Source organism: Polyodon spathula, chromosome 9, assembly GCF_017654505.1.
Source record: "Polyodon spathula isolate WHYD16114869_AA chromosome 9, ASM1765450v1, whole genome shotgun sequence".
Taxonomy (NCBI): domain Eukaryota; kingdom Metazoa; phylum Chordata; class Actinopteri; order Acipenseriformes; family Polyodontidae; genus Polyodon; species Polyodon spathula.
This window is the reverse complement of record NC_054542.1, coordinates 14085338-14111814: the sequence shown is the minus strand read 5'-3', so window position 1 is coordinate 14111814 and position 26477 is coordinate 14085338. Positions and strand designations below refer to the sequence as shown.

General features: G+C 39.3%; 1 protein-coding gene across 3 annotated transcripts in view; it reads left to right on the top strand.

Moving 5' to 3' along the window:
- LOC121320420 (microtubule-associated tumor suppressor candidate 2-like) overlaps positions 1-26477 on the top strand; it is a 143642-nt gene that overhangs the window by 102582 nt on the left and 14583 nt on the right. For 2 of the 3 annotated variants that reach the window (XM_041258737.1, XM_041258740.1), the window contains 4 exons: positions 12630-12696; positions 19513-19727; positions 20413-20518; positions 22685-22758. In XM_041258737.1, coding sequence (XP_041114671.1) covers positions 12630-12696; positions 19513-19727; positions 20413-20518; positions 22685-22758 — 462 coding nt within the window. Of the gene's footprint in view, positions 1-1673; positions 1768-12629; positions 12697-19512; positions 19728-20412; positions 20519-22684; positions 22759-26477 lie in introns of those variants that run through there. The other variant, XM_041258741.1, reaches the window with a different exon arrangement.

Genomic DNA, 26477 nt, shown 5'->3' with positions numbered 1-26477 from the left:
TTGGCACTTGCAATCCATTCCACAGCAGGACTTTGTTTCAACCTGATCTGTTATTTAAATAAGGAATGTTAACTGAAATCTTCATAACTTTTTAAAATGTATTTATTTATTTATTTATTTATTTAATTGTTTTAATAATAAATAAAAAAAATAAAACGTAAGGAAAGTCATTGCAAAAACTGTTAATAAAGCAATGTTAAGTATACTCAAGCAAAACTCTCAAAAGTGAGAAAATTGCGAGTTAAGGTTGACGCGCAACCTTAACTGCATCATTATGCGTATGTATGATGTCGCATATGACATCAGCAATGACATCACTGATGGCAGAACTATTCACATGGCAAATGCTCCCCGAAGATTGGCCATAAGACCTTAACACTGGGAAATCATTATCCACAGCTTGGTCCCAAAGCATCTGTTAGTGTAATACAGATGGAGAAACTGTCATTCCACATCAGTAATAGTGAAGTTACTATGGGTGAAAGGTGAAAGAAAGAAGAATAAGTATCTACTGTGAAACATGATTTTAAAATAGACATTACAAACGTATTACACCCTTAAGAAAAAAACAGCAAATAGTATGAACTCAACAATTGTATTTCTATAATTAGCATACTAAATTGTATGTCATTATAACTATTCCACCAATTACTTTGACGTAACATGTCCCAGTATATGGAATTATGACATAAAACATTTGCAAACTTTTAACTTTTTAAAGATTAGCGAAGATTTATAAAATAGTCTTAAAGAAATTAAAAAGAACATTCAAACAGAAAAAAAACATTTAAATTAAATAAACACACAAACTACTTTTCTTATATGAAGATATACATACACTGGAAATTATGTTCTTTAGCCATACAAACTTATACTGCACTCGGATAAACAAAGAAAGAAGATATTAGATATAACAGACATTTTATAAATAAAAAAAGATAAATACAATGATATATCATATAAAGTGACTGAAGTATTGTACCTTCTGTTACTTACGGGAGACAGAAAGTATAGATTAAATCTCTGTACTTCTGCCGTGGTTATATTTCTTCACTGAGCAGTAGCACAAAGATGGAACCTCCCTCCCCAATTTCTTTTTTAAAAACATACATTTTAGCAGACCCACCCAGGTTATATTCCTATGGCCAGTCTTCGAGGAGCATTTGTCTTGTGATTAATTATGTCATCAGTGATGTCATTGTTGATGTCATATGTGATGTCACACATAATGGTGCAGTTTAAAGTTGTGATTCTCTTTGCAATGGACAGAAATGCTGTGTTGGGTTAATCATATAAAGTTCATGCTCCACAAATCATATCTAAATCTTCAATCTGATGGTTTAACAATGGTGTAATGACTTGTGTCTGCAGATTAGGTCAGTCTTACCAACAGACCTACTCTATGAGGCACAGTCCTGTCCTCAGGGAAGGGTTGAAATTGGTAAGACCTCATTGTTATGCATCTATTGATCAGCCTCTCTCTGAGACTGCCCTCCTGCCACTCCCATCAGCTGGAGACCAAAGAAGTCCTGTTGGATCACTCCTCACTCAGGGCCTCTGCGAGAATTAGGAGAATTAAAGTAGCAGTGGAGCCACATGCAGGTGGAGCTGCTTGTAGGCAGTGTCTTCGACGCTTTGTACAGTGATCTGCTGACTCAGGGCTCACACCGGCTGTCTGATGAAGCAGGCTTTCCTCTCGGCAAGCCTACTAGAATGGGCCAGTGCTGCTGCAAGCCATATTACTGCCTCCAGTGCCTGGACAAGACGGTAAATCTCTTTCCCTCCCCTTTACAGACTTTAAAGGCGTAGGCTTACTGCTGTATCGCTGGGGTCTGTGTTTCTGGCTCTGCTGAGCATAATTGAATTAAGTTGCTTTCTTGTTGTTGGGATTTCTGTCAGGTTAAAAAATACTGTTTAATGTCAAAACTAGGTTGTAATCAGATTTGGCATTTTTTCTCACAGACTGCAGTCCCTTACATAATGTGATCTGTAGTCTCAAATATTTTGATCAGGTTTTATGATGAGGTTTCTAATGTATACTTTATTTTAAACTGCTACTCTGCTGGTATTTTAACCATCCATTTATTGTAATCTGTGCAATATGTTGTTACAAATGCTTGGAGTTGCTGCATAGGTTGTCAGCTACCAGAAAAGAGAAGTTTCTGTTCTTGTTTATTTAAAATAGACTACAGTGTATGGGCATTTTTTTGAGTTACGATGACAAAATCAAAGAATGGAGTTTTATTTTTGCAGGTCATTATGTACTTTTGTCATACATGCATCCATTAACTCAACTTAATATTGAATACATTTAAATATAGCACATAGCAGATGAATAAGTTATTTAGAAAGGAAGCTGTGGTTAGGTATTGAAAAGAAAAGGGTCCTTAAGGGAAATAAAGGAAGAATGTCCTCTATTAAAGCTCAGAATTACAATTCATTAGAGAAAACCTCTTGACAGAACTGTAAGACTGCCTGTTGGTGCCAGAATGGGTGGTAAAATTACAGCCAAGAGCTCATTGGCATTAGGTATGAGTGGGAGAGGAAACAGAAATGGCAAAATTGCTCCTTTTTATTTGCATACCTCTAAAGGTGTTTTTGTTTACAGCATTTTATATCAGTCTAAAAATACAGAAAACAACATGCATGCTGTAAATTGGTTTCTGTGTCAACTATGTCTTTATGAAAACAGTTTAAGTGTGTGTATTTATAGTGTTCTCTTATTATAAAGTGGTGTTTTGCACAGCGGAACAGGTTATAAGGCGGTGTGGTCACGGTTCCCATTTGTCTCATAATAGCAGTAGATTTTCATTGTCAGGTGGAACACAAATTGCATAGGTCTCTTACCTATGGCTCCCGACTACAGCATTATAAAGGGAAAGCACTGTTATGCTTGGGTTGCTCCTTCTGAGTCGTTGCAGTGGAAACAGCAGAAACTTCCTTGAATTTATGATTTCCCAGATTCCTGGTAATATCTTGATCTCTCCTGCATGTGCTGCATCTTTTTTTTAATTAAACATAGACAGCTTCTTTATTGTGCCTTTTGGGTGCGCACTCAGCTTCTATTATTGTATCATAAACAGCAGGTCTCCAGCTGCACTGTTACTGTAGCTATAGTAAAATCATTCTTTGTTTAGTGTGTGCTATATCATTGGCTGATCATTGTAAAGGTTGAATTATAAGGAATGAGACAAGGAAAATGCTCGAACGGTATTGAAAGAATAAATAGAAACTCCAGCCTTAACATTGTCATGGGGTAGGTAGGGGTTGAATTAAGAGTACTGAATATGTGAGTGCTCAATAGAATTATTTAAAATGTAATACATTACTTAACAGCCCTTGAATCTATGAAGTAAGGCAACTGGTCGCTAGCTACAGCCAGGGTATTTCTGTTTGATGCTGATGTCTTGCCCCTCTTGACAAAAACTGACTTGCAATAGGAAGATGCAGCTTTTTAGGTATACTTTGCTGTATAGTATATTTACAACACATGCCAGGTGTTTTAATTTTTTATTTTGTTCAACCCATGTATTTTATCAAGAAAACAGTACTATCTGTTTTAGTATTTTGCAGTATTTTCTTTTTTTTTTTAAGTAACTGTGAGGCGTGTGAGTACAAATGGATTTTCCAGACAGTGATTTACGTGTAACAATTAAAATTTTATTTAATATTACACGAGGAAAAAAGAAAAATAATAAAAAAGGATGTGAGGGAGGGAGTGCGGGAGTAATCAAAAACAAAGGAACGGGAGCCTCTTAGTCCTCGTCGCGTTCTGCTTTAATCCAAAAAATAAAACAAAAGGAATAAAAACAGAAAAGAACCAGTTAGTAAAGCCCCCGTTCGTGACACAGTCCACAACAACCAAGTCCTCCTCCAGCCTGTTTCTCCCCGCCTCTATTCCTTAGGACCAAACCCCGAACACAGTAGCACGTTCCCTTTAGTATGCAAACCCCGCCCCGGTAGTCAGTGGATCACCAATCCCAAACTTGACAGGTATCCTTAATTTCACTTGACTCCAGTGGCTGGAATTTACATACTCGTACTTCCGCCCCTCACCAAGGTGCCGCCCCTTAAAAAGATGACTTTTGTCATGGTCACAAGACCTTGGTAAGGGAAATCCCGAGTTGGTTTGATGCCTTCTACTGTTGGGAGGCTGAATTGCAGACCGAAACCCCTTTGACTCATCACATATCCCACCCCTCAGAGTGGAGCCGAAGGAACACTCGGAAACCTCTAACCCCTCCTTTTCCCCTCCCTCCCGGGAAAAAAAATCAGCGTTTTGATGTAACTTACCCGCACGATGCCTTATTTGAAAGGCGAAGGGTTGGAGCGCCAGGTACCACCGCGTAATCCTAGCGTTTGAATCCTTCATTGTGTCTAACCACTTTAAAGGGGCATGATCTGTGATGAGTACAAAGGGTCGTCCCAGAAGATAGTATTTTAAGGACTCCACCGCCCATTTTACTGCCAGGCATTCTTTCTCTACCACCGAGTACCTCTGTTCTCTCGGCAGTAACTTCCGACTAATATATAATATCGGGTGTTCTATATCATTTTTTTCCTGGGACAGAACCGCCCCCAGACCAGTCTGCGATGCATCTGTCTGAAGGATGAACTCTCGGCTGAAATCCGGGCTTACTAATGCTGGGGCCTGACTCAAATTAGTTTTAATAGATTCCAAGGCTGTCTGACACTCTGCACTCCACTTAATTTTATTTGGAGCGTTCTTTTTAGTGAGATCAGTGAGAGGGGCGGCTATAGTGGAAAAGTGTGGAATAAAGCGGCGGTAATAACCAGCCAATCCCAACAATGATCTCACCTGGGTTTTTGTGGTAGGAACCGGTGAATCCAACAAAGCCTGGACTTTTGAAACCAACGGTTTTACTCTACCCTTACCCATTATGAAACCTAAATATTTTGTTTCTTCTTTTCCAATAGCGCACTTTGCCATGTTCGCTGTGAGTCCCGCCTTCCTCAGAGACTGTAGGACGGCTTTTAATCTACTCAAATGTTCTTTCCAGGAAGAACTGTATATGACTACGTCATCGATATATGCAGCTGCATACTCTCGATGAGGTTGTAATACCCTGTCCATCAGTCTCTGGAAAGTTGCGGGAGCTCCATGAAGTCCGAACGGCATAGTACAAAATTGAAAAAGACCATCTGGGGTTGAGAATGCCGTTTTCTCACGAGAGGCTTTTGCTAATGGAATTTGCCAGTATCCTTTCGTCAGGTCCAAAGTTGAAATAAACCGAGCTCGCCCCAGCCTATCTAAGAGTTCATCTACCCGAGGCATGGGATATGCATCAAACTTAGAGATAGCATTCACCCTCCTAAAGTCTATACATAACCGTAGTGACCCATCTGGTTTGTCTATTGGTACAATTGGGCTACACCACTCACTTCGGGAAGGTTCAATTATCCCAAGTTTCAACATACACTCCACCTCCCTCCGGACAGAATCTCTCCGACTTTCTGGAATGCGATACGGTCTCTGTCTAACTCTCAGACCTGGCGGAGTGATAATAGCATGTTCAATCAAATGCGTTCTTCCGGGCACGTTAGAAAACACATCACCAAACATTTTGATTAAATTGCTTACCTCTTTGCGTTGATCAGGAGTTAATTGTTCAACAAGCCCATCCGTTTGAGGATGAAAAACTGAGGTTCGAATTGAACGGATTTTCAGTAATTTGTATAATTGCTGAATACAGCCAGACATAAAATTAGTGCCCTGATCAGTGAGAATTTCTTTCGGGATTCCCACCCTAGAAAATATTTTAACCAATTCATTTGCTACTACTTCTGCACTCATAGAGCGTAAGGGAACAGCTTCTGGATATCGTGTTGCGTAGTCCACTACTACCAGAATATACCGATATCCTGACTCTGCTCCCTCCAGAGGGCCTACTAAATCTACACCAATCCTCTCAAACGGTACTCCAATAATTGGCAGTGAGACCAGAGGTGCGGGGCGAACTAACTTAGGGGCAGCTAATTGACATTCCGGACACTCAGATACATACTTCCGCACAAGACCATAAACCCCTGGCCAAAAAAACCGGGCCAGAATTCGTTCCTGAGTCTTTTCAGTTCCTAAATGACCTGCAAATGGAATGTCATGCGCCAATCTCATGACTTCTGACTGAAAAGGCCTAGGAACCAATAACTGTTTTACGAGCTGTCCCGTCCCGGGAGCCCGGGTTATTCTATATAATAAGTGCCCAGATACAGAAAAATGCGGAAATACCACTGGTTGTCCTTCCTGCATATCCTTCCCCTCAACATATCTAACCTGTTTCCAAGCATACTGTAATGTGGGATCATTTTGTTGTTCATAGCCCAGGTCAATATCTCGGTCCCAATGATTAGGTACGCTGAGAGGAGTGTCTTTTATTATGTGACCTTCCACATCAGTAACCTCGCAGCCCCGGTCACACTGAACACCTACTCCTTTACCCTGCCGTTTACAAGATTGGTTTACCTTTGAGTCAGACCCCTCCCCTTGTCGTCTCAGAGTTCCCTCATATTTTTCCACCCTGCGCTCTCTCTTTGTTTTTCTCAGGCGGATTTTAGGGTTAAACAGGTCGGATTGTAACGGGAAAATCTCGCCAATTGTTTTCTCCCGTTGTTTAGATTGTCCCCTGGTAGAAACTAAGACCATTTCCCGACCTAAAATACGATCAAAAAACGGCCAGTCTCTTCCCAGGAGAACAGGGTATGGTAAACATTGCGCTACAGCCACTTTAACGTAAGCTGAATAATCACCTAACAGTAAGTCTAACTTTAGTGGTGGGATAAACCCGAGTTTCTCCATGGATACATGAGATAGCCACTTTACCCTGTGGCTCCCAGGTTACCCCCTCCAAAAGAGCTTGTCGAATCAATGTTTGTGCACACCCAGAGTCTGCAAATGCATTAGTACTCTTATCCCCGACCTGTACTCTTAATTGATAAGGGCCCTCCCAACATTCCCCAGTGTTCTTACCTGTTACTGCTGACCAGGATCTTCTTGCCAGGTCTACCTCCATCATTGGACAATCCCTGGCTATATGTCCGGGCTCATTGCATCGATAACAGACTGGGGTAGAAGGCACCAACGGGGTTTGTTTGTCCTGTGAGTCGGTGACCGACAGGTTAGGGGGGTTTTCTCTCGCCCAAGATGGGGCTAACCTCGACCTCCATGGTCTGAAGGTCTGGTTACCTCCTCTGGGCTTCACTGATGGGTTGGTCCTGGTTAGTTTAGGCGCAGGAGTGGGGTCAGAGGCGGCGCCTTCCTTCGCATCCTCATAAGCCTCCGCCAGGATGATGGCCTTCTCGAGAGTGGTAGGTTGATTCCTTCTAACCCACTCCCGATTTCCTGGCGGTAGTATGGAGGTGAACTGCTCTATAGCGATCTTCTGCACCAGTTCTTGGGGTGTGTGTTCTTCCGGTTGCAGCCACCGGGTGCACTGATCCAGGAGATACTGTCCCGCAACCCGGGGCCGCACCCCCTTGGACAGCTGGTATTCCCGGAAACGGCGCCGGTATGTTTCTTCCGTGATCCCGAGGCGTGAGAGAATGGCTTCTTTTACTTTTATATAATCCGCGGCCTCCGGGGCCATCAAGGCTCTGTATGCTGCTTGCGCCTGTCCTGTCAAACAGGGTGCCAATTTCATGGCCCAGTGTTCCTTGGGCCACCCTGCTGCTTCTGCCACTCTCTCAAAGGTGACCAAGAACGCCTCAGGATCATCTTCCGGAGTCATCTTCTGTAGCTTTGGTTGTGAAGAAAACATCCGGGCAACCGCTGTTTCCGCCGCTGGTGTCGAGATTTTCTCTACCAGCTGACCAAAGAACTGGGCGAGCTGTTCCTGGCGCCGTGCTTCCCTCTCCTCTCGCTTCTCCTCCTGCTCCCTAAACATCGCCAAAACTGTAGCTGGATCCATATCCCACTTCTGACACCACGTGTGAGGCGTGTGAGTACAAATGGATTTTCCAGACAGTGATTTACGTGTAACAATTAAAATTTTATTTAATATTACACGAGGAAAAAAGAAAAATAATAAAAAAGGATGTGAGGGAGGGAGTGCGGGAGTAATCAAAAACAAAGGAACGGGAGCCTCTTAGTCCTCGTCGCGTTCTGCTTTAATCCAAAAAATAAAACAAAAGGAATAAAAACAGAAAAGAACCAGTTAGTAAAGCCCCCGTTCGTGACACAGTCCACAACAACCAAGTCCTCCTCCAGCCTGTTTCTCCCCGCCTCTATTCCTTAGGACCAAACCCCGAACACAGTAGCACGTTCCCTTTAGTATGCAAACCCCGCCCCGGTAGTCAGTGGATCACCAATCCCAAACTTGACAGGTATCCTTAATTTCACTTGACTCCAGTGGCTGGAATTTACATACTCGTACTTCCGCCCCTCACCAAGGTGCCGCCCCTTAAAAAGATGACTTTTGTCATGGTCACAAGACCTTGGTAAGGGAAATCCCGAGTTGGTTTGATGCCTTCTACTGTTGGGAGGCTGAATTGCAGACCGAAACCCCTTTGACTCATCACAGTAACCTTTTATTATTTTTATTTACTTTATTTTGGAATGTCCAATTATGTTTTTCGTCCTCACCGCAGCTAACCCCCACGCAGCCAATTTGACGCCTCCCTCAGGGACCCCAGCAAAGTTCGGCCTCATTGCACAGCCCGAACACGAACTGGCACTGTTCAAGCTGTGTGACTCATCCTCCGCTCCCAGTGGCAGCGCTTAACTGGATGAGCCACTCGGGGACCCCTAAATCTCATGTTAGATTTGGATATGTCAGATGTTTAAATTTTTTTTATATAGCTTTCCTTTAAGTATATGTAAAACTACAAAGCAGTATATAATTCAACATGTTAATGTAACATTATTCAGCAGGTTTTATTCATCTTTATGAAGCAAAGCTGGTTCATTTGTAGGGTGCTGCAAAAGTTTTCCCATAGCTGTAATTGCCCCCCATAATCACCAAAAAGAATGATTCTGGAATCACTATGTTTTTTTGTAACAAAAAAACTTGCTTGGGGAGCACCGCACTGAGCAGCTACGGCAATTTAACTTAAAATAACACATCTTATTTGCAGGGGTCGGCACAGTCATGATACATAACGGACACCTTACAAAATACGGACCTCACTAGGACATGCTCATATATTATGTCTGCTAATATTATGTACATTTAATTATGATATAAAATAAACATACTTCATAATGCTGTGCTAGCATTACCGACGCACCGTCCGTTTTAAACCCCACAATTTTATGTACTGGATAATTATTTTGTTCATTTTCCAAACAACTGAATATGGCTGCACTTAGATTTTCTGCAGTACAGGGGACATATATTTCTGTTAGGTTAAAAAACCCAGAACTTCAACATTTACAAAATGGTGGTAAATAATAAGTTGAGTCGTGTCACTTTGGTCAGTGTTTTCATCACACATTCTGTGCACAGGCGGTGTGCACAAACATTTCAGGGTTTCACTAAAAATGCAGTCGACAAATTTCGCATTGTTTCTGGCAACAGTTTATGCACTACAGTACAGTCTTTGGAAGGCAGTAGAATTGGGGTAAGATTGTGTGGCGATTTCTTTAAAAATGCTATCCGTTGTAACAGCTTTTGCCAAACTGGTCCAAGTTTACAAATGCCGACGTACACCTGGCCCTCTGTTTTCTTTCACTTCTGTTACAGACATCTCCTTTTCTGCTGCAGATATGTTTAATATTTTCATCATATATATTTTTTTTATACTATTTCTTCATGTGTGATCTGTAGCCACTGTAGATTACATTTTTTTTTTTCATTACCTGGCCACACCTCATGTATTCCACACCTATTCATTCATTTTCCCCAATCAGAATTGAAATATCTTATTTTAGGTTTCGGTGCAGCTATCTCTGGAGTTTACTGATACTGGACTGCCATTCTGTCTTGTTGTTTATTGTTGTTATTGTTAAAGTTTTTTTTTTCTTCCCAAAATTTTAAACTGCTGCTGCTTGGAGGCTGTGTGCCTGATCAGGTTCTGACTTGGCTGGTAACAAGCTGGATACATTGGCTGTCAGATGCTGAAAAAAATTTGCTGCTGTGTCATTGCAATTGGCACCGTGATGCAGAAGTGATGTGATAAATTTTAATGTCAAAAAGGCTACCACAAGTCTTATCGAAACGCGCCCCTAACAACAAACTGCTGTTGTTTGAAAACCGTTTGTCCAACAAACTCTAGACTTGGTAGTTATCCTCCAAGTAACAATGGGATACTAATTTGTGAAAATGGTGATGTTTTATAAAACAAGATGGCCGCCACTTATACGTTTACATTTGAAATTTAAACCTACGTCATTTGACAAACGATTTACTTGACTAACTCCAAACTTCACAAGCATCTTCCCTGATACGGTATCAATACAACTGACTTTTAAAAAATTGTGATGACCGGAAACAAAAATGGCAGTTTGACGCATTGTTTTAGAAACCTTTAGAAATCTTCTTCTTGGGAACCGGTGAAGCAATTGATCTGACACTTGGCATATATCATCAGCATCCAAACCTGCATCAAGTTTGCAAAGCAGAAGTTTCTGCGATAAATTTTAATGTCAAAATGGCTGCCACAAATCTTATCAAAACGCACCCTTACCAGCAAACTGCTGCTATTTGAACACCGTTTGACCAACAAACTCCAAACATGGTAGTTTTGTCCCAGTAAGAATGGAATACAAATATGTAAAAATGGTTTTGTTTTATAAAACAAGATGGCTGCCAAGTGTATGTTTACATCTGAAATTTAAAACTGCCTCAGTTGACAGTTTACTTGACTAACTCGAAACTTCACAAGCATCATCCTTGACACTGTATCAATACAACTGACTTTTAAGAAACAAGATGGCTGCCTGGCTCATTTTTGAAAAAAAAACTTTCAAAATCTTCTTCTGTGGATCAGTTGAAGTTGCTGATTTTAAACTTGGCATATTGAGAAGTAAACACGCTTAGATGGGTACTGATACTGGGGCTTGGGAGCTGTAAAACTGGCTGGCAGTTCTAGTTATTATTGATTATTATTATTATTATTATTATTATTATTATTATTATTATTATTATTATTATTGATAGTCGTAATAGTAGTCATAGTAGTAGTATTATAACGATTACATATGAGGGAAATAGTACAGCTTTAAAGAAATATGAAAATTTGGAAGCTATAGATAAGAAGTGTGTGTGTGTGTGTGTGTGTGTGTGTGTGTGTGTGTGTATGTGTATATTGATTAAAACCTCATCATAGGAGGAAAAATTGATTGAACTATTACTCTAACATCCTTACGCCACGGGACAATAGTCTCCATCTGTCACGTGATTGGATCACTGTCAGTCCCGCCCCTTTTCAAAGGAACACCCTCCGCCTCAACAAGAATTTAAAATGGATGAATGAAAAAAACTGCTGAACGGCGATTCTGTGAAATAACAGAAAATTAATTACAAAACGTACTACAAAAGAAAGAAAAAACTCGCAGTTTGAACTTCAAGAACATTATCTGTTGTTTAGTTATTTACTTATGCTGTATCAGCTATATTTAGACAAAATACTGTAAAGCCATAAATATTTGCGACCAAAATATTTGGCGAATCACACCCATAAAATCTATTTTGCTCCAGAAATGTTGTGACCTGTTGCACTGGTAGTAGTATATTACTTCATTATATGTACAGCACTAAGATATTTCTGCCAAAAATGTTTACGTGAAAAACGCGCAATAAAAAGCTTGCAATACTTATGGCTTACATTATATAAAGACATATTTACTGTCCAACTTTGCCTCTCATTGTTTTGACTCACTCATATATTAAATATGCACTACAGATTCAGCTCATAGTGGAAAATTTAAATGCCCCTTGGGAAGACTATTGTTACCTCCAGGGTGCAGCTTTGGGCATTATAGCCCCCTGTCGGTAACAATAGTCTTCCCTCAGGTAAATGATTTTCCACTATAGCCCTCCTCTCCAGTCCATATCTGTGTGTGTGTGTGTGTGTGTGTGTGTGTGTGTGTGTGTGTGTGTATATATAATTTCAGTTAATTCTTGGAAATACATGGGTCCATGTTCAGTCCAGCAACACGTTATGTGACCAGAATACTCAGCGAGGTTGGTTGTTTGCGAGAGTTTATACGCTAGTCTAACGAGTCAGTAGAAAAAATCCAGCTTCATGGAAACCTGCTTTTGTACGATGAAATGTGTGAAATTTTGCAAGTTCGCTAGAAATGTGTTCGTCTTGTTAATGGAAACAGCTATTTTGACTGACCTCTGTACCTGCTAAGTTGCTGCTGCGTTTTATATTTTATGTTTTGCTCTGCATTCATTGTGTTTTATGTTGTTTGCTGTGGTGGTGTGAGCCTCATGCCAGGTCATCATTGTAAATGATAATTTGTTCTGAATTGATTCCTCATTTAATACCTAAAGGTTTTGGTTAATTAATGAAATACTAAGATACTACAGACTAATGTACTGCAGTACTTCATTCTTCCATATGGGTGGAGACAACAGCTGACAGTTACTGTATCAAATGTATCCTACATAAAACAAAAATAATAATTCTTTAAAATGTTTACCTTTTCTCTGCAATTTTTTTTGCAGAACGAAAGTGCCCTTGTGAAAGAGAAGGAACTCTCCATTCAGCTTGCCAGTATCCGGGATGAAGTGGGTAAGAGATTCATTTAATAAGTACATATTCTGTACAGTTTGACAGAATTACCTATCTTTTGACATCCATGGACTACAGTAGAAGGGGGTGGTAATTTCCATCCCTCTGTTGCTATGGCAATACATTCACATCCTAGGCTCCTAATCAGCTTTATGTTTATTGTCAGCACAATGAGAATTATATAAAAGCTGTTCCAATATGTATATTTAGGTCTTAATGCTGTTAATTCATTCCAGTCATATAGTAGCTAAATGTTCATTATATTTGTTAATATCAATATCTATCTATCTATCTACTGTGAAAGATTTTGCTGATTTTAAGGTTCAATTGCCCTTTTTATGCAGTCCCAGGCACAGAAAATGAAGGTTTTTAAGCACTTTTGTGCGATTATTTACAGAAATAAAAGAAATAAACAAAACAATAACTAACTCCCACATGGAGTACTAACTAATACTTTAGGTGAATTCTTCTAAACTAACACACTGGACAGCTAGGCTGTTTACCAGTCAGAAAAAAAGACTTTATATTCAGGTTACAAAAACAAGCACAAACAGAAAGGTTTACACACTTCCTTTTTTTTCTTTCTATTAAACCACACAGCTCTCTTCAAAATGACAGCCTCTTGTCTTCACACAGACAGCAAACTGCCCTGAACAAACATTTCTGAACTTCCTTTATATCTGCCTGCTTAATCACAGGCAGGTGACACATTAATTATTAGAGCCAGATGAGTCTCATCCTGGCTCTCTCCCGTGGCATTCTGGGGGAAGTAGTCCTTTAGCCCCTCCTGGACTGCATTTTTCTCTTCTCCTCCCCCTAGTCTGCCACATATCCTCCCCCTCATGCATAGCACAGCGGCCAATCCAAGGCCACCTCCCTCCACCTTTAAAATTCCACCATCCTCCATCAAGTCCCACACTGCCCTTTGTTGTGGCTGGGCTCGAGGGAGGGTCGATCCATCATCCGGCAACCTTTGGAAGGAACGGCAAACCAGCGACTCCCTCCCTTTGCTAATTTGAAGAAGAGAAAATATTGTTCTCTCCTTCTAACATCAGCTCTTCATTTCCCTTCCAGGGAGCCGCTGCTCCTCTATAACCTGGCATTGGTTGACTGTTGCAGTGTTCTCAAAATGTTAACAGATTCAAGCTAAATTTCATTAAGGTGTTACACAACACCTTATAAAGTTTGCAAGAAACGCATTATGTTACTTTTGCTGTGTCCCAAGTTGTCTGTATCGGAGCGTTGTATTAATTTTTGTATTTTTTTTATTTACCTGTGATATGTGAATAACAAAAATATTAAAACTATTGTTAATATGTTGAAATATAAATGTCTGTGATTTGGACAACATGGGATACAGTAATGTGTAAACACTGCAAGGGATTCTGTAAGTTATTTTTTTAAAATTAAGAAGTTTCTTAGTTTTAACTCCCAAGAGTAAAATTATCAGTACTAAAGCTTTTTAATACATTTTCCCTTAATTGCTTAACTTAGAATGCGTTCCAGTTTTGTGTTAAAATGGAAATGGAGTGGTTATTTTTAGTAAAATAGGCCATGCCAGATCTAAAGCTCAGTGCTTTTTATTATAACGTGTTTTATCCAGATACTAACTTTTACACATAAATTTAAAAGCTGACAAGAATGCTTCTTCAGCAGACACCCTGTCTGTGCCTCTAACGCTCAGAATTTCAGGTCAGAATAATTGAACTCATCATGATCCCTGGTGATCCACTAAAAAGCATACTGGCCTAACAGAAGTAAAACCAAAAGAACTATTATAACTAGGCTAAAGAATGTTCGTATTCACAGTCAAACAGTCTGTGTGTGTTCAAGTCTATTAACCTCCTTGTTAGCATTAACAGGTACATGTCTCAGATATAGATAATGTAAAGGATACACTAAACAAGGATGTAACAAGAAGTCATATGTAAACAGTCTTGTTTATTACTGTTCTCTCAAAATTATGTACTGAGGCTATTTTGTGCTTAAGTCTATGTCAAAATACTCTGGTTATGCTAGTTTTTAAGATGATGAAAAAAAGATGGGGGAGGGGTTTGCATCCATATTAAGTTCAGAATCCCTGGTCTTCTCACAGTAATCTGTGTACCATTTATTTTCTTTCCCATTAAATACAAAGGGAAATCAGCCTAAAAGGTCAAATGGTATTGTCAGGATGTGAGTATTGCAGGAATGATATACTGTTATTTACAATGGGAATGGTCCAGTTTATTATTTATTAACACAAAAAACAGTAGGGTTTATCCCTGCTACCAGTAATGGTATTGGGGAGGCTGGAATTGCAGTTCCAAATAAAAAGGGTAAACAAAAACAGTAACATACAGTCCCAATAGCCCAGGCACAGCTTAAAGTGGTGATACAGTGCAGCGTTATCAGCGCGGTGCTACACTTTATCCAATCGCCGCACGCAACACAGCTGATCACAATTGAGTGGTTCAGCAGTCTTACAGCTTAGGCCTTTTCCCAAGATGGCTGACTTCCAGTTCCGTCCTACCATTGAGTCGGCCCGTCCCTGTGAAGGAGTACCACCAACCTTCGCGTCCTTCCTGGTCAGGATGTAGATTTGCAGCTCAGATTCTTTCTCTCCCGTTCACATATCCCACCCCTCAGAGTGGAGCCAAAGGAACAGTCAGCAAACCCTCACTCCCTAGATTGTCCTCTCTCCTTTTGTGCTCTTTGCCTGCACGATACTTCACTCGAAAGTCAAAGGGTTGCAGAGCCAGGTACCACAGAGTTAGCTGGGCGTTCGTGTCCCTCATCATATTTAACCACTTAAGAGGTGCGTGGTCCATAATGAGGAGAAAGGAACATTCCAATAGGTAATATCGAAGAGTGTATGTAACCCATTTGATGGCCAAACACTCTCTCTGGGAGCCATTTTCTTGCTCATATATAAATGGGATCGTCTACTCCGTCTGCTTCTTGAGACAGGACAGCCCCCCTCAGACCAGCATCAGAGGCGTCAGTCTGAAGGATGAACTCCTTGCTGAAATGTGGTGTAATTAGGGCAGGGGCTTGGCACAGTTTCCTCATTATCGTATCAAAGGCTGCCTGACACGCAGCTGTCCACTTAATAAAATTTGTGGTGTTCTTGTTCTGGTGTATAAGACCGGGGGGTTAATAATGGTGGAATACTTGGGGATAAAGCGGCGGTAATAGCCTGCTAATCCCAGTAGTGATCTTGGTTTTCGGGATCGCCACCTGTACCAAAGCCTGGACCTCAGAGGGTACCGGCTTTACCAGACCATTACCCATGGTGTAGCCATGATATTCTAGATACTATCTGCACTAACTCTTGGGAGATTACTGATGCACAAGTGGATCTTGATGGCACTGCCTTTGTGCTTATATCTAGAGTCAGAGGGGCGTAGTGTACCCACTTTGCCCATCACAATTCTTCCAAAAGGAGTTCCAATCAGGGACAATAGGACCAGTGGGGCTGGGCGAATCTGCCCTGGCTCTTCTTGTTGGCGCTCCGGGCATTTTGCTACATATTTTCTCATGTCCTCAAAAATTCCCATCCAATAAAACCGGGCCAATATTCGATCTAAAATACTTTCCATAACCCAAGTGTCCAGAAAAAAAAGGAATATCATGAACCAACCACATGATCTCAGGCTGGAAAGACTTTGAAACCAATAATATATATATATATATATATATATATATATATATATATATTTTTTTTTATATATAATATATATATATTTTTTTTTTTTTCTCTCTCTCTCTCTCTCTCTCTCTCTCTCTCTGTCTCTCTCTATATGCCTGGTTACAATGAGGGAATGTGAGTGGTCGGCTGCCTTCAACTTCCTTCCCTTCAATAAATGAACCTGCCCCCGAATGTTCACCAATCAGATTATTATTCTGCCCCCACTCCAGGTAAACATTCCGGTCCCAGAACTTCTGTATATTGAGCAGGGCTGTAGCAGCTCGTTCACAAGGGGTCCCCCACCCCCCTCGCAGGTCACATCGATTTTCAATAACCTTCCCCTGACATTTAATAGACATTGAGGATTCCCCCTACCAAAGCACAACCTTGTCTCATTGATATTCCCTCCCATTTTTTTGGCCTTTCGCTCTTGCTTTGTTTATTATGGGCGGAACCAAAAGTGGAACAAATCGGATTGCAGCTGAAAAATTCAGCCAATAGAATCTCCCACTGCCCCAATGGCCTTATGGGAGACTGGCATGACTTTCTCATTTGGAATGGAAGATGTTATCAAATCACGGTTAAGAGAGTTGTTAAAGGTTATCAAAGTCATCATGTGGAAAACATGCCCTGATTAAATTATGATTTTCCTTCCTGGACTATAATTTAACTTGTGACATTCATAACCTTCTACTAACATGGTTGCGACTGTCATACTGTACATAGTTATAATGGCAATTAGGGTTCAAAGGTCATGGAATCTTGTAACGACAACAACCTTTGGAGAATGTACAGTAAATAAGGACTGCCTCCTGACATAAAATATGGCCATATTTTCAAACAGTTTACTCCAGTCTTTAATTAACTCCTACTTTTGGAAGGATGATAATTCAACAGAATATACAAAACTGAGAAACTTCAGTTGAGAACTTCAGTTACATTGCTTAAATGTTTGATACTTGTTTTGTCAATAGATGCATTCTCCTACAAAAAGTTTAGTGTAGCTCCGAGTGGCGCATCCAGTAAAGGTGCCCTATAGTTTCTAAAGGGTGGTATATAAGTGGCACCAGCAGTGACAAGCTTCTCAAACTCCCCAGCAAGGACCACCCTGTTGGATGTAGTTAGATAGCAAGTCAGTTGGCATGCATGTTTGCAGAAGTCATTGTCTTTTCTGTGAGACTGCTGAAAGGTGAATGCCTGTTGTGACGTTGGTTTCTCTTGACCTCTGTCCCAGTGACTAGGCTAAGACCACCGAAACTAATTTCCTCAGATATTCAGAGCTGGTTATATAGCAAAGGTACAGTAAGAGAAGTGTAGTTCAGATCCCTGCTTGTCGCTGTGGGACTGTGAGGACTTCACTGGAAACAAGGTGTTGCAGTTTGGTTTAAAAACCATTAGCATACTCTGCAACCTATGCTGCTATCACAGTTAAAAAAAAAAATAATTAAACAGTAAGTCTAAACATGTTTCTTTAAAATCCATACTTGTCCTGTAATTCCTATTATTATTATTATTATTATTATTATGATTATTATTATTATTATGATTTATTATTATTATTATTATTATTATTATTATTATTATTATTATTATTATTATTATTATTATTATTATTATTATTATTATTATTATTATTATATTGATGTAGTCATAGTAGTCGTAGCAGTGTTAGTGTTATACGTATGGAATTCCAGTTTATTTTTGCTGTTTTTATCTTGCTGTTTTTAAATTCCTTATATAAAACATATTGTTGTGAAGTTTACGTAAGTTCAAACTTAACTTTGAAAAAGAAAGACAAATATAGGAACCAGTTTTACAACTAATACCTTGGATCAACTAAGCACGAGTGAAAATGTCAAATTTCCTAAGGGGTTTTGTTCTGCCCTTGAGTCTCTGCGTTCTGTCAAATGATTAGTCTTCACTGGAATGCCTAATAAAGCACAGTGTCAAGGCCCTGCAGTAAGATACATGCTGGTAACTTATTTTTTAAATTACATTCTGCTAGAAATGTGTTTTGGACAGTAAGCTGCCAGTTGAGTTTTTAATTTTAATATTGCACATCTGAGGAAAACAAGGTGGTTTTAATCAGCAAATATTCACGGTGGGCATTTTTAAAAAGTAGTGTATTTATAATTATAATATGCCTTTACCTGTAGAGGTATGTTTAGCCAGTAGTTGTGCTGATTCTACAATTCCATGAAACTGCTCCATGTTCACATAAAATTGGAAACCATTGCTGTAAGCATGCACGTCTGAAGCTCTTGAAAATTATGTTTGAAAACTATAGTAGGGTGTTTCTGTCAGGTCTGTCTTGATCATTATTAACATTTTGTTGTACTTTTTGTGCAAACCTGCTTCAGATTTGAGGCCATTTGAACATAGTGAACAAATGCAAGTAGAAAGAGCAACTAAATGCATGGATAATGATGTTGTAGGGGTGTACATTTTAAATTAAATCAGTGTTCATTTGCTTTGTTGTTACATTTATAGTTTATATTGCAGGGAGCCTTGCTTAACAATGCAGGTTTAATTAAACCAATGTTATTATATGAGTTGCCATATTTGGTACAACCAGTAAATGTCTAAGTTTAAACAGCACAGCTTAGTTTACTGCAGTTTGTGTACAAGTTTACAACTATTTGTCAGTGTGGGAGGCCTGTGTTTTTTCAGCTAGTCTGAGAAATAAAACTCTTCAGTGTGGTGTTTACATTTTCAAAACAAACAATAAACAGCTTATTAAAGTATGTTAAATGTTACCAGGTTTTTTGTACTGAAATGAAAAAAAATTTGACCATCAGATGTTGAAAGTATAGCACACATTTTTTTTTGTTTTGTTTTGTTTGTTTTGAAAGATAACTTAGTACTAAAAATAAAATAAAAAACCCTGAACAGGTTACCAGTAATTAGGAAGTTACAGTGAAAGTGTCCTCAGACTACTTTTTTATTGAACTATCTTAAGCAGATTTTCAACATAATTGAACCAGCTGGACTAGTTGAAAACTCACACACGACTAGCTCTACCAGCCAAAAACTATTGCTAGGGTTTCCAACAGCTGTCATCTGAAATCACTGGTCTCTGACACACTGCAGTAGTATGCTTTCCTGTGTGCAAGTGCCTTTTCAAAAGCAGCACCTCTTCTTCTCAGCCTTCAACACAGCAAGATGGGAACGCCTGCAGCAGGACAAGGAGGAGCTGGAGAAGAGGTTTGAGAGGGAGGTGCGGCAGCTCCAACAGCAACAGCAGGCCGAGCTGCTGGCCCTGGAGGCCAACCTGAAGACACACTACACTGAGCAGCAGGAGAGACTGCAGGAGCAGCACCTCACACACCTGGAAAGGATCAGGTCTCAGCACCAGGATCAAGTGAGTTCTAGAAAGAAACCTGCCTGTCGCTCAGATCCTGCTCCCTCTCACTTACATTGAGAAACAAAATATACGGCACCAAGAAAAAGTTTGTGAACCCCAATGATAATTATGGAAATTCAATAGTTTTGCCATGATGCCTTCTTTTCTTAAATATCCAATAGGGTTTATATTAACCAATTCCATGTTTTTTGAAACAAAATGATGTATGAATTAGACAAACAATGAGTAATTAAGATTCAGGGTATGTGAAAAAGTAAGTGAACCCCTGCTTTTATCAGGTCAATTAAGGGGAAAATTAGAATCAGGTTTTTAAATAATTAGGTAGATCTTCAGGGGTGAGTTTGGGAGGCCCCACCCTATATAAACATCAGAAACTTTGTGAGTTTGGTCTTTACCATACAGGTGTGTGGAAACATATGCCACGATCAGAAGAAATCTCTGAGGACCTCAGAAAAACAGTTATTGATGCTCATCAGTCTAGAAACAGTTACAAAATCATTTCTAAGGATTTGGGACTCCACCAGTGTAGGCAAGGGGTTAAATAACTTTAGGACTGGAGGGAGTAAAGAGCTCCTGCATCAACTCAGTTGTTTATTGATTTGATAGAGATAGCTGTCGACTCAATAAGTAAAATACATTGTGTAGCAGCAAAACAGTTGAATGGTATTGTTTCTTTTGCCAGATTGATGAAATTAATGCAAACCATGAAGCTGCTATCCTTGAGATGGAAACCAGTCACACTTCAGCAATTGCAGATCTGGATGATGACCATGAGAATAAACTGACAGGTACTGTGAGCTCATTGATGTACTGAAGAGTTACAATAAATGGTGGTCCATTTATTTCTTGTAAAATGTGAAAGACTATTACACACATTAACCCTACAACTCCTGGAAAGGTCTTTTTGACCAATCACAGTTTTTAAATGCATTCTTCTCCACTGATTTGGCAGCTAGGCATCTATGCTTTTTTGATTTTATCTAAATATGTGTATTAAACATCTCAAAATATCAGTAGACCCAGGGTTGTAAAAACTTACGGCAATGTAATATATTATAGCTAGAACTACCGAAGTTGTCATTTTGACCATCATAGTAAAAATGGTGGGTTTGGCTTGGTGCGTGCTTTGCGTTTATTTTGAATAGATACAAAAGGATACTTTTTCAGACAAGCGATTTATTTATCAACAACTGCAGAAATACTGATGGTCTAGTGATAACAGATAGACAAACACAAAGAATCTGGACATAAAAATGCTCCATATCAAGAGACAGAGATGAAACTTACTATGATCACAATGAGGTTAGTGATAATGACAGTGAAAGTGATAACGAAGTTGCAGAAATTTTGGGACAGAGACAAACACAACCACAGCTACTCAAGTTAAGATTTAGTTACCACCCAGGAGGCAACAGTTACCTACTTTGGATAAAGGTCGATCGACGGGCCATGTATCAACTTGTGGATGCAGAAGGACTGCACTCTAACAGTCTACAAGTGCAAACCAAGAAAAAATGTAATTTTGTTGAGCACGCTTCATCCTTCCGTTGCCATCGGGAATGATGCAAAGAAGATCCCAGAGACTGTACAGTTTTAAAATTCCATGAAGTTTGGGCTTCATATAGTAGACCAGACACGTAACAGATGTGCTGGGTGCAATAAGGCAGTGTGTGGCAAGCACTACACATGTCTGTGTTGCACAAACTAGACACCACGAGGTACTTTATTTTTTACATTCCACATTTTGAACAGTTATGCATTTCCATCTTTTTAACAGTTAAACAATCCATGTTTTGAACATCCTTTGAAGAGTAAGTTACATCCTTTGAGCTTTTGAATACTTTTTTAAAAGTAGTTATGCATGATTATATTACAAAACAAATTAAAGTTACAGAATAATAGTGTAGCAAACCAGCTATTGCAAGACTGGAGACTGAATAGCCAACAGAGTCAAACTCTTTTGCAACCCTCTTCCTCACGCTTATTTGCGCTCCAAATATCACAGGCAAGATGGGTGAACGTCTGATTATAGCAGTGCAGCAATAGCCTGTTCAATATGATAAGTGGAACAAGAAATATCTTGATAAAGAATACAAAGAAATTATTGGAAAATGTAAGTGAGGAATTCAGAATTACTGGTAAGCACTATGTTTGGTGTGTTAAAATATTCATGCTGCTTTCACTATAATATAAAACTGTCTGTGTTGTCTGTATCATAATGAACTGAGTTAAGTCGCTACTTTACTGGGTCAAAAATTTTTAAAACAACAATGAAAACATAAAATAATGTGAAAACTAACAATACAAACAAATGGCATATTCCAAAAACTATATGAAATATTTTTTACAGCCAAAGCTGTGATAACTCACCTGTGGCTCACTCAACCCATCTCAGCTCAAGACCTCCACTACTCAATCAAATCTGGTTTAACCAATTAATTAAGGACTGTGACAATCTGGCAAGTGGATAGAGGCCTAGAGACAGACTGCAGTTAAAAAAAATAATACTTTTATTATACATAAGTACAAAATAAAAGGGCACGAGGGCCAAAACAAAGGGATTTAAACACAAATAGAAAGACACAAAACAAGACTTACAAAAATAAAGGTTTCCAGGCTGGGCGATGCCTTCACTGGATGAGAAAATTTTAAAAAAAAACACCCAAACCCAAACCCAAACCCAAACCCAAACCCAAACCCAAACCCAAACCCGAGGTTGCTTGCTTCCTCAGCTCCCTCCTCCCTCTAATGGGAAGCTGAGGCCTCCTTTTATGTCAGGTGGCTGGGTGTTGATTGATCATTAATTACTCTAATCAACCCCAGCCACCTGAACACAATAAACCCAGGCAGGTAGGGGAATTTAACCCCATAACTGCCAACTTATAAAGGGCAGAGCTCTGCTCTGCCACAAGGACCATAACAAAACACTTGTACTTGCACTCTTTTTTTTTCAGAGCTGAGAACTGCTCATGAACTTGAAAGGAAAAAACTAGAGGAAGACTTTGAAAAACTGCGACTGTCACTGCAGGTAAGGGCCAGCTAAAGCTTTTCAAAAGGCTTTGCTGGTTTTCCTGGCAAAGAGAAATTTGTGCAGCTGAAACCCAGCAGTGGTGTCTCCAGAATGCTATTCTAACACATGTATCTCCCTGCACCACATCACTGTTACATCGCCAAAGTTTTTATGTAAGTCACTTGTAAGTTGATGTTGTCTTTTGTAGAATAATAAAGACATTTAGACCCTTTGGGAGAGCAAGTTAACTGTGAATTATATTCATCCACAACTTCAAACACACAGTGTGGTCGTGTGAAAGCTGTAAAATGTAAAGGGAATGTGTGGGAATGTAAGTTTGGCAGGGGTGGGGTTAAATCTGTCCCTGCCTTCAATCACAGGTGTGGCTTTTCCTGTCACAGGATAGCGCTGTGGCCCCAGATGTTACCGACAGTAGAGACTGCAGCTGCAGTGAAGCGCTGTTATTAAACAAACAAAGCACAGGAACAAACAAACAGAGGCAAGGTGGCCGAAATAAAAAGGTTTAAACAAAAGACTAACTGGCTGTAAGCTGGGCAATCATCTTCACTGCACATGGGCAACAATATACAACAAAATATACAATTATCTAACTCCCTCTCACCACACAAAGCATTTCTCCTTTTTATACAGATGGCCACTCCCCAATTACCTAATTTGAGAATGGCCACACCTGTAATTGTTAGCAGAGACAGATTTAGCTCCATCCCTGCCATCACATACTATTTACATTTTAGAGTTTTCTCCCTGCCAGATTATTATAAAATGTTATAAATTCTTAGACAGAACTATAAGAAATACAAGAACCGTTCAGCTAATGCATTCATAACATCTATCTACTTGATACAGGGAAAGACAGGGCATTAATTAATTTATTGTCCATTTGCAATAAACCGTCCTGTCCTGTCTTTGTGTATTCATTTCCTGGTTCTGACGTCTCCACTCAGCCGTCTTTGTGACACGTGGTGTCTTGCGTGGGATAACGGTGCCTCCAAGCATCAGACCAGGAGAGGTTTTTTTTTAAAAAAAAAAGACAGGACAGATGAGGTGAAATGATGAAGACGCTTGCTTCACCAGTTTATTGCAAATAAAAGGTTTAAACAGACAAAAGGCAGGACACGGCACTTTACGCCAAAATAAACAGACAAAAAAAAAGGACTACATTAAACAAACACGGTGAGCAGATCGACACACTAACAAACACGGTGAGTTTAAATAAACAAGTATCGTGCTGGTCCCACCAGCACGCAATAGCACCTGATTTTAAACTCTTACTCTTTCTCCTCCTCTCACTCCCATTCCCTACTCACCGAACACCCAACCCTGAGTGAGTAAAACATGCATCTATATATACTGTTGTGCTGGGATTCAATTACCAATTAATTATTCACTTGGATCCCAGCATGTAAATTAATTATGTGCAACCTTGTGCTCACATATTAAATACTTTAAATGCACGTGAAGTGATGTACAATCCTGTGCCTAAATACAATTATACATTTTTAAACACACGTGAAACACAGACCCGTTTATATCCCGTGTACCAATGCCTATACACCAACATTTAACACACCACACGCAACATATAAAGAAAATACAGGGGCGGGCACTTTGTGACATAGGTCTATTAGCAATTTATTACAAAATAAAAATATGTAAACAACTATTTCCTATTGTAAATAAATAAACAAAACAAACAAATATTAATCGTTATTTTGTCACAGCAAAGGGTTTTGACAAAACTAGCATAGTGAAAGGTTTTGACAAAAATAGCAGGTAAGCAATAAACAATGATCCGGATCAAGCACAACACGTCCCGAAAAAAGAGAGAGAGAGAGAGAGAGAGAGAGAGAGAGAGAGAGAGAGAGAGAGAGAGAGAGAGAAGCACGTTGTCTGTGCTTGGGTGTCTCCTTGACTGGATGACTTCTGCCTTGTGTGATATTTTCTAGAAGCTGCGAGATGAGGCGGTGCCTGATCTTGCTGAAAGGGATCGTTTTTTCGATGTAGTTTTGTAGAAAATGAAGGCAATCAACACGGCCATGTCAAGCAAATGGAATAATAACTTTTTGTATCACTTGAGAGACTTTGTTGCACAATCGACAAAACTGTGTCTTCGCTGGACGCCTGTAACTTGATGTTGAATATAAATATTCTTCACTGACACCTGATTCAGTCGAAGAATTTAAATCGCAATCGGAATCGGAATTCAATATAATTTCTAGTACGTCTTTCCCACTGAGCATTTTTCGCTGTTTTCCAGACATTGTTGACATTTTGTGACTGGGCTTGTTGTGTGTAATTCCATAAATATCTGGCAGATGGCGCAAAAGACCACTACAAGGTGTTACTAGTGTTACAATATCACAGCAGGAGTTTTGTATGCTCAATAATTAAAGTTAAAAGGTCAAGTTCAAAGCTCAGAATTTGCAAAACGTACCGGTAAGTTCATACTCCCTGGGGGCCATTAATTCAGTGACGTACCACTACATTCGTACTACTCAAAGGGTTAAACAGACCCATGCAGGCTATAATTGAGAATGTATGTGGGTCATCAGCTCCCAGTTTTGGCACTGTAGCATTGAGCATTCCTGTTCATTAATTTGGATATCATACAGTGATTCATGGTTTTTATTATATGCCAAGTTATGGGCCTGACACTAAGAGATGTTCTATAAATGATCCACACTATAGCCCACTATTCTGTAGAGAAATCAATAATCCATCATTTCTATTTTAAACCTTTGTTCTATAGCATTTAGTCTTTTTCTACTCTGTCAGAGTTATCAGTTATACAAAACACAATTTACCCCTGGTAATGTGTTGTCACTGTGGTTTTGCTGTGTTAGTAGTAAGGAATAAGAAAACTGATTTTTAACAAACAATATAAAAACAACTTATGACATGTTAATTCCACAGAAGCCAAAATGAATAGCAAAGTACTGTGATTTTAGGAGTTAAAATCACTCCTGAACAGCCTGTTGGATTTAAAACACAACACATTACTTCCTCTAGTTTCCTGCTTTGTTGTATATATTCCTGCAATATCTTTTTCAACATAATTGTGATTGCTTTAATATTTTTACTAATATATGCCTGGTCATAAATCAGTTTTGATTAGCTATTCTCATTTCACATCAGTAATGTTTCAGGTCTTCAAGTCAAAATGTCTTCTGAATTCATAACATCGGCTGCTAAATTCCAACGCTCCAGCACAGGTTCAGGGTGGTCGGAACAGGTTAATTAATATGCATGACAAGCCCTGGATAATCACCACATCCACTTTACAGACCCCTGCCCTGTTAGAGTGAAGATGTGAGATGTACAGGGGGCGTACCTCCAACCATATAAATATTTAGAGTTTTACTCTAAATGTCACACAGAAATGTATTGAAATCTGCTGTCCGTCTAAATGCTGTTGTGTTGTGTTGCTTAGCATATAGAGTTCTCGCTCAAGATTTTATTACTGGTTTAAATTCCACCCTTAACCACCAAAATAATGTATTTATTTATTTATTGCCATTATATGTGGCTTGTCTTCCATGCATATTATATATTGTATATTTAGTTGTAGCCTAAACAGCTAGAAAAAATAAGTCTATATAGAGGATACACCATTCATTTTCATAATGTACTGTAGTTATTCCAACAAAAAAGTTATTCCTGTTTAAATTCAAGATACCCTTTACTCACTGTTGCATGAGCAGTGGATAAACGTGTAT